This window comes from Rattus norvegicus, chromosome 4 (assembly GCF_021556685.1).
Source record: "Rattus norvegicus strain SHRSP/BbbUtx chromosome 4, alternate assembly SHRSP_T2T, whole genome shotgun sequence".
In the NCBI taxonomy this organism is placed as follows: domain Eukaryota; kingdom Metazoa; phylum Chordata; class Mammalia; order Rodentia; family Muridae; genus Rattus; species Rattus norvegicus.
This window is the reverse complement of record NC_141537.1, coordinates 54259511-54269117: the sequence shown is the minus strand read 5'-3', so window position 1 is coordinate 54269117 and position 9607 is coordinate 54259511. Positions and strand designations below refer to the sequence as shown.

At 44.1% G+C, this 9607-nt stretch overlaps 1 protein-coding gene and 1 pseudogene across 1 annotated transcript; both read left to right on the top strand.

Moving 5' to 3' along the window:
• The first annotated feature begins 1756 nt into the window (after window positions 1-1756).
• On the top strand, window positions 1757-1863 carry LOC120102560 (U4 spliceosomal RNA; annotated as a pseudogene).
• Window positions 1864-3876: 2013 nt separating this feature from the next.
• On the top strand, window positions 3877-8858 carry Tmem229a (transmembrane protein 229A). The gene is given in 1 exon segment (NM_001109480.3): window positions 3877-8858. A coding segment is annotated over 1 exon segment (1110 nt). The 5' UTR covers window positions 3877-4218; the 3' UTR covers window positions 5329-8858.
• Window positions 8859-9607: the final 749 nt, after the last annotated feature.

Sequence of the window (9607 nt, the reverse complement as noted above, 5' to 3'; positions counted from 1 at the left end):
AACCATTCTTTGAGTAGCTGCCCCTACGCTCAAGCAATCTCAAGCTGACAGTATTTCATTGCAGCTTTCTGACTCTTCCACTGCATTCTACCTACAACAATCTCCTAAGGAAAATACTGGGTTTACAAACATATTTTGGCAGTTTGGGCTTCTGTCAGGGGAAAAAGAGCGCGCGCGCACGCGCGCGCACAGAGTACTTTGAAAATTTTATGTTCATGAAGATTTTAATTGTAAATTTTTGCGGATCGTTAAATCCATTCTGTAGTTTTAAAGCAGGAAATATTTGCAAACATTGCAATGAGATGACCACAGCAAAAAGAAGGTTGAGAAGTAAAGCAGAAACATCATTCCTGTGGTGGCCAACAGGCCACCTGTTGGGAGACTGCTCCCAAATGTGAGTGGATTGCAGGATGATGGACGATGATGGAACTGACAGGAAATGAGCATACTGAAAGGTCATCAGGTCGTTGGAAAGCTTCAGGAGACACTAATGCTGATCTTCTGGGCTAGGTTTCCTCCAAAGAGAATTCTTACAAGAAAGCCTGACCTATCGATCCCTACCAATCCCTCTGACTCCCTTTCTCACCATACAAACTCTTCTGCACACACTCCCACCACTGTGAAGCTATCTACCATGAGGCATTGATAGAGTCCATCAAAATCCAGTGTCAGGCTCTCGGACCTCCAAACTCGTCAATTATATAATCTTCTTTTCTTTAAAACTTTCCCAGCCTCATTTATTCTATTTGAATGAAAAATACATTAGCTAATTATTTACAAATTATTTTTTGAAGAAGACATTGAATTAAAAGAACTAAAAGCAGAAATAAGACATGGTTTTTCTGCTCATTTTCTCGTACTTATTGGCATTTTTGTTTTGTTTTACTTTAAAGTGAGTCTCGCGCACAGTCTAGGTTATTATAAAGGAGTCTGCAATGAAAATATAAAAGAAACATGGGGGATAGCAGCTGTGCTTATATTTTGGCTTTCCACATGCTCATGTGTATGTTGTATCACTTTAAGAGAAATGGGAAATATTCAGAATGAGGCCCAAAACTAATGAGATTTTCAGGAGTCATAGTACTTGATAATAGTGAGCTATTAACTTTTTACTATATACTTTCCATTAAAAATTTAGTATAAATCATATGTACATACATGCATGTGAAGTATACACGCACTTTATACTGTTTGCTTTGTATATTGCCACTTTAGTAAGCACTTACAGAAAATTAGAAAAATGTGCTTGATAGAATCAAAATATTAGAAAGAGGAGTGCTGGCACAAGGCTGTAATCTCAGGATTCAGTAGACTAACACAGAAGTACAAGGTCAAACTCGAGATCTGCCTGCTTCTCCCTCCCCAAGTGTAGCCATCACTGACCGGCTTTTTAAAAAAAAAATGCATTTAAAAAATATTCACTGGTGTTTTGTCTGCATATATGGCACTTTCTCTTTAAAAGACTTACAATTGGGTTGGTATGAGAGGAAAGAACCTGCCAGGCTCAGTGATGCTTAGGAGCTCGGTTTTTTTTTTTTTTTTTTTTTTTTTTGGTTCTTTTTTTCGGAGCTGGGGACCGAACCCAGGGCCTTGCGCTTCCTAGGTAAGTGCTCTACCACTGAGCCAAATCCCCAACCCCAGGAGCTCGGTTTTTTAATACAAAAGATTTCCTTACATTATGCTGCAAGTTTCCTTTCCATTCTTGGGAAAAGTTAGAAGACATATATCTTTAAAGCTTAATTTACTATTTAAAAACAGCCTAGCTCTGCTCGCAATATCGTAGCCAATGAGGTTTATCCAAGGCATGATTACTGCTAATTGAAAACTAAAAACAATCTAAATTTAAGCCACCACACCTGAATGGCTGGATATATACTGTAGCTAGGATGGAGAGCTGTCTCGTGACTGAATAGCAATGCTGGAGTTAAAGCGCAGTTATTCAGCGTTAGAATGAAATCAATCAGCTTTACCTTAGTATGGACTCCTAGCCAATCACAATATCTATCATCAACGTCTATAATAACAGATCATTTCACAACAGTTCAGATCTTTTTTTGTTTGTTTGTTTTTACTTTTGTTGTGTTTTGTTTGTTTCTGTTTGAACTTTTCAGGGGACGGGAAAGAGGAGGAGTTCTCACTATGCTGTCTGAGCTGACTTGAATTCCCTTTTTCCTGGTGCTACATCACTGAGCCTGGCAGGTTCTTTTCTCTCACACCAACCAATTGTAAGTCTTTTAATGAGAAAGTGCCTTGTATGCAGACAAAACACCAGTACATATTTTTTTTAAATTCATTTTTTTTAAAGCCAGTCAGTAATGGTTACACTTGGGGAGATCAGAAGCAGGCAGATCTCTGTGAGTTCGAAGCCAGCTTGCCAGCCTAGTCTACAAAGTGAGTTTTAGGGCAGCCAGTGCTATTACACAGAGTAACCCTATCTCTAAAAGGGAGGGGGCGGGCTTACTGCCCTTTTTCTATTCTGGGTGAGAATTTGGGTGCCTAGGTCCTCACAGTTGCTTTGAGCCTACTATCTTTGTGTGGCAACTTCAAAGTCAGCAGAAGAAACAAGTTGCTAGCAAAGCTGAGAGAAAACGCCTCGCTCCGACATCAGACAAAACATTGTTTTCATCTTACTCTCTTAGCTAACTCACAGACAACATGTCTACCATAGATAGTAGCTTAAATGGGTGAAATGAGTAAGGAAAAACACAAGAACAAGGTTGCTTCAGAAATGGAAGATTTAGCAGAGTATGTTTGTTCTCCCGAAGAAAATATGTCTTCATAAAGTTTTTTGGTTTTTTGGAGTTTTTTGTTTGTTTGTTTGTTTGTTTGTTTGTTTGTTTGTTTTTTCTGTTTTAATCCAGGAAGATTTGAACTCCCAGACATACTAAAATCATTACCTAGTTTCTACTTAGACATGAACAAGGAGAGGGATATAATGATATTAACTTATTCCTAAGCTCTTTCCATCCCCTCTACCTGACAGAGGACAGAAAGGGAGGAAGAAGGAGAGAAAGGGGACAGGAAGCCAGGAGGGGGACTAAGGAGGGAAGAAGGCCAAGACCCAGCGGAAAGAGTAGGGGGGTGGGGAGGGTGGAGAAAAAGAAAAGACAGGAAAAGAAAAAGGCTTGGCTCTCCATTTCACTCTGTATTTGAAATGACCTAGTTCTGCAAGAACACCCCCATCCCCCCACCACATACACACAGTGTCAGTAAGCGCGCTGATGGTAGGAGACACCCCTATCATCCCAACTTAGCCAGGGCACAATTCAGCCACACTGGCCTCAAGTCTTTTTTTTTTTTTTTTTTTTTTTCTTTCTTTCTTTTTTTTTAATTCTGCTTGGCTTGGCCCTGAGTAAACCAGCCTAGGCAAAGACTGAAAGGGAGGATTAGGCCCAGGGAAAGCATTCAGATGCAGGCTGCTCTGGGCAGGCAGGCGTGGAGTCTCCGGTTAACACACTGTGACTGGGACACAGCTGGCTTTGCATACGGACATTAAATATACAGCACCACAGTTTGGTCCCGGGCCCGGCCTTAGGCTGGTGGCACTGGGCCATTTGTCTCCGCCAGCCAAGGCCTGGCCCTGGTTTCCACGATACCGGGAATGCCCCACAGTTCGCCTTCACACCTGTTAGGGGCTTCTCCACTCCTGCCATCCCCCGCAGCACTGGCCCACGGTTGCAGAGATGGCCAAAGGGGACGCCGGCAGAGCTCTGCACCTTTCGGGGCAGACCCCTGTGAGTCCCGGCGACGGAGGCTGGGCGGGGCGGGGACCCGGGAAGGCGGGAGAGGTCGAGCCGGGCGGAGAGGGGCATGGGAAGGGCCGGGGGAAGGGCGATCTCCGCTCGCGTAACGCTCCCCGAGGCTGCCGCAGAGGCGGCGGGGCTGAGCCACGGAGGGGATGGAGCTGCCACCAGCCTCGCCTCTCTTCCCCACAGCCCGGGTATCGCCTCCCCTTGCCCGGCCGCGCCACTCCTTAGGCCGTGCAGGGTGATCGCCGGCGCGAGCGCGGGCGCGGGTGGGCAACACCTCACCCTGGACTGGAGACCAGGGCTCGCCAGGGCAACCTCACGGGGACTCCTCGCGTCCCAGGTGACCTGCACGTCTCCCGAGCGCTGGAAGACCCCGATCCGAACGAAGCTGCGTGCCCTCCTCCCCGGTTCCCGGGGCGGGGAATCGTTGTGGGGCTCGGCCGCTGGGCCCCGGGCTCCCGGGTAGCCCATGGCGGGTAGCGACCTGGCTAGTGAGGGGTCATCGCCGAGGGGCGGCGCGACCCGGAGAACCGGGGCCACCGGCGGGCTGCGGAGCCAGACGGCCGCCAGCTGCCCGGAGCCGCTGTCCGCTGCTGAAGCTCCGGCCGAGCGTGGCGCGCTGCCCGCCTGGATGCGCCTCTACTTCTATGGGATGCACGGCATCACCCTGGACGTGCTGGTGTCCTCTGCCAGGCGCTTCGCCCGCAGCCTTGATCTGCGGATGCTGGGCTTCTCTTCGCCCTACCGCTGCCTCCTGCACTCGCTCACCCACTTCGCCCTGGAGCAGCTCTACCTGCAGCGGCCGCGCTGCCCCAGCGCCTTCCTCTTCAATTTCCTACTCTACCCCTCTGCGCACGTCGGGCTGCAGACCCTGGCGGGTCAGGCGCTAAGGCTCAGCCTAGGCGGCGGGCCGGGGGGCGCGGCAGAGCCCGGGGCGCTCGACCTGGCGCTGCAGTACGTGCTCGCGCTCTACCACGGCCAAGTGTTCCTGAAGCGCTTCCTGCGTTTGCGGTACCCACGGCAGCGGGAGCAGCAAACCAGGGACACAGTACCCGCAGCCCCGGACGCCCAGATCCTTTGGGAGGCTGGTGGCCAGCGACGAGGACCCCAAAGTCCAAAGGGCATAGAAAGATCCCCTACCCAGGGACTGCCTGACCTCCTTCGCTTCCTTTTCTTCGGAATGCACGGCTTTCTGGATGAGATCTTCTTCACCTTCTTCTTCAATGTGCTGGGACAGGGGGACGGGACCAGCAGTGGTCACACATCTCTCTGGTCTTTCTTCATGTATGGAAGTTGTAGTTTCGTGGTGGAAAAACTCTACTTCCACCTTCAATACAGCCGTGGCTGGGGCACGTGGAAGCGGGTGCCCATCTACGTGATCTTCATCTATGCTTGGGAGTTTTCCTGGGGTCTGGGACTTCGCATGTGTGGGGCCTGTTCCTGGGACTATTCTCACTACCCGCTTAATTTCATGGGTCTCATCACCTTGATGTATTTACCCGGTTGGCTGTTTCTTAGTGTGTACCAGGACCTACTGTCCAACGTGTTGTGGCGGGTGCAGTATGTCCCAACGAACTAAGTTTGGGGGGATGTGGGGGTGAAGAAAAGAAAGTTATTGGGATCTGAAAAATGATGCAATTTATTTTTACACATTTTAAACAAGGTGGCTTTGCTTTCTGTCTTTTAATTTTTTTATACACTTTACTAAACTCTTCCAACATGTTCTTGACATTTTAGTTTTCTGGACTGCTTGGAATCTCTATATGTAAAGTTCAGTACTTTGGAATGTTACTCAAAAATAACTCAGAATATTTAACTCATCAACAATTAAAACTTTATGAGGCCAAACAGCAAAACCACTCGACCTTAACATCAGGAACGGGTAGTATTCACGTGACCTCCAGGAGCGATAGCTACATATTTTTTTGTTCCTCTGCGGAAGTTTTCAGACCAGAGAACAGTGACGACTTCAAGTTTCTGATGTAATGATCTGTTTACTTTCTTTTCGATGCAATTTCATTTCCACCTTCTTTCCATGTTTACCCAGTGGCGGCTGAAACTCCATGTCTTTTACTTCAGAAACTTCAGTCCACAGCTATTAAAGTGCCTCTGTCCAGCATACAGGTGAGAGGAAGCTGGCAAGTGTGAAAACATCCCATGAACACATTTTGACATGAGGAAGTCCTTTCTGTCAACCCCAGTAGGTGACACTGTGTTGAGATATTTGATCACTATCTTGGAAATGATTGCTTTCCAATGTTGGCTAGCCTTAAACACTACCTGTGTTAACATTGACCAGACCATGGTGTTATCTAAACTTTTGTAACTGTGCAATAACTTACTCTTTACCCTATATGTCCCAGGGTCAAGTGACTTAGACCACCTTCAATAGTGTTATAACTCTAAGGACCCTTTTTCTACACAGAGTTTCAAATATAGAAAAAGTGCTTTGGAAAAAAAAATCTGAATTCTCCCTCTAATTACATTAGGCCTAATCGTTTTCTCTACTAATTGATGTGTTTTCTCCATATTTTCCCTAAAGTTCCCTTTTTTTAAAAAAAAATAAAAATTCCAGGCCCAGAATTTGGGGTCAGGCTGATGCAGTAATGGACAGTATAAATCCATGATAGCTTTTTGACAGCTTATGATTAATTCATGTCTAAAAGCTTCAAAGTTAAATGAGATGATGGAAGCCATTCTAAGAAGTTATATCTAATTGATTAATAATGTGCTCTGAGGGTGTTTGTTGCTTTATTGTATTTAGAAGACCAAGCAGGATGGTGTGTGGCTCAGGCAAGGATGACCAATAACCTCTCAGCTTTCAGTACAAAGATAATTAGGAAAACTTAGAACGTGTCTTAATGAGTTTAAATCTTCAACTCGCCTGTGCTGTAAACAGGGATGCTTTTGTTTCAAGGAAAGGAAACGTTGCTATGAAAGTAGAAAAGACTGTATATTTACACGTGATGTCCAGTTCTGATGATGTTATAGTCATCTATCCCCTGAGCTAAACTATAAGTAATGATGTGTAATCAACCGCCGCTGTGAAATGGATGACGACCAACTAATTTATCAGCCAAAAGTTAAAAGGCTCTATGTCTACCAAAGGCTTCTCGTAAGATTTTTATGACAGTTTGTCACAGGTCAAAGGTTTCTGAATAATGCTTGAGGGGAAACTTATCTAAATAGAGGCAGTAAAGCTAGACACTGGACGAGGTGTTTGTACTTCAAATGGGACACGTGCATGGGAATCTAAGTTTAGTGTATCACGGCTGCACATCGCACACCCCTGGCAAGGTCAAGTCAGCGCCAGGGCTGTTGAAACGCTTATTAAACTGTTTGCACTCACCCCCTGCATCTGCTGCTCTCAGAGCCACAGAGGAGCCCACTAGGCTCCTCTGACTCACAAAAATCCCATGTAGGAACACATGACATTTTGTTCTCCTTTTAACACTTCCCCATCAAAAGGACCAAGCAAGTTTTCACTCATTAGACTTCTTTAAATATAGTACCCAGACACTTTCCAGGTCCGTATGGATACGGCAATGAACCACTAGACAAATCTTTTTCCTTATGAAGTTGGCAACCTGTTTTGATTTATTTCAAATTACACTCCTCTTCTTGTTGTTGCTGCTGCTGCTGCTGTTGTTGTTGTTGCTGTTGCTGTTGTTGTCGTTCAAGACTGTTGGTTTGGTAATGAGTAATGAATAGCTGGAGTTGTAACTCTCATCAGTTCTGTCCCACGAACACAACAATCCCTCATTCCTAAAATTAACCCGACTAACAGTCCCTCTGCCACTTCTGAAAAATGCTAGTTGTGTCTTCAGGAAGTGATTAGCCTGTCTGGCAACTCGGTGCATTGTTTTAGGGCTTCTCATTGTGTGTTTGCTCCACTTTTTAAGGGAGTCATTTTGCTATGGTCTTTGAACCTTCAGGAAAAGAAAACTGTCAGATCATTTAACTTGGTTAGTATTAGTAGTTTAGAAGTGGGAGTGATAAGGCAGTATGATAGTTAATATTTAAAAAGCATTTGCTATGTGACAAAACTTCCCTAAAGTGTTTATGTATGTGTATTATATAGATATCAAATGAAGAACACATTCTTATATACTATGCCTTAAGTGAATATGCATATAGTATATATTTTAAGTACATATTCATATATGTGTATATATTCACTTAAACTTGCAACAATCCTGCTTTTATAGATGAAGGCAATAAAACTGAAGCCCAAGATATACCGCTTTGGCGCATTTATATTTGAATTAATGAACGCTGGATTCCTCGGTTTACTATTTAACAGCAGCTTGACTGTGCCTCAGTCTAATGGCCTCAGCGAGTTAGACCTCGTCTGGACTGTACTTCCCTTGACTGTTAGAGTTGCACAGACAACTGTATAGAAGGCAGACATTGTTTGCAAAGGATTCACGTTGCTCTTTTAGTATATGGTTCATAATGAAGTAATTAATATCAGGATAAATAGTCGACAATCAGCCTTTTACATTTAAATACAATGCCTTATATTTAATCAGTGCCCTGAAAGGAAGTGCATTCTGTAAGCTAAAATTCTCTGCAACACAAAAAAAAATATAAAACTAACGTGCTAAGATGCAAAGTAGGTCATATCACAAGGTACGAATATATATAATATTGATCACTGTTATACGTTAAATATTGTACCTAAGGCAGATACCATTGTAAGAACTAAATACACCCAAAGTGAGAAAAGTTTCGGTCAACTGTGGTGACACACAACTGTAATCCTAGAACCGAAGCTGCTGCAGCAGGAGGATTGCAGGTCTGAGGTCACTCTAGGGTACATAATGGCATCCTGCCTTTTAAAAGGAACTACTTTTACAAAGACATTTATTCTGAGTTATACTGAGAAAATATACTCTTAATGGGAAAGCATAAAAGTAACAAGTGTGCTTAACATATATACATGCTGAGATTTCCTTTTAGAAGTACTTGAAATTTTAAATCAATTCCATTAATTTCTGTGAATCTAAAGAGGAATATAAGCTCTTGAATTTTCCTGTTAACAATGGATACAGAAGTCCAGATATCAAAGAAAAACCCCAATAAAGTTAACACCTTGCATTACTTCGAGCATTTCCATTAGTCTGTGTACTTTATTCTGTTGCCTTTTGATAATTGCCGGTCCATACTGCCACCAGGCAAGACACGGGGTTTGAAAAGACATGCCCTGTTTCACTGTTGGAAAAACATACCTAATTGGCTAATCCGATCTACTAACACTTTTTTTAAAGAATTTTTACTACTTTGAAATAGTGTCGGTCAGTTTGGCAGGCCTGGTTCTGTCTCAGAAGCATGGAGGAGGGTTTTGTGGGCGGGCTTGGCTCATCCTTCACATTGGAGGTTCATCGAGCATCTGTTTATCTGAAGCTAGATATATCCATGAAATATAGCCTGCTCTCATGAAACACTTAGTAAGGAGAAAGGAAAAAATATCTGTCCCTGTAGTAAAGCCAGGATTTCCATATATTAAAAGGCATTACAACTCTTTACCTTCTCAATTAATTTAGAGTACACAACAGTCCTTCCTAGAGGTACAGAAAGTAAAAATAAAGAAACAAACTAGAACCTTGTCCCTTCGCCTCCCTCCAAGGGACACATGAACACCTACTTTGTGGTATCATGATAGGTGGCAGTAAAAGGAGGTTCTGTTGTGTTGCCAGGACTTTTTTTCCTCTTCTAGTAGAATTGGTAGCAGAGGGAGGAACAGAACTGGTGATTGTGTGTCTAATGGAACCTATTCATTAGACCTGGCCTCATTCAACTTTTCACACTGTGGCAGCAGGCCATCGCTCAGGCGGTTAATTCCAGTCACAAGCAAC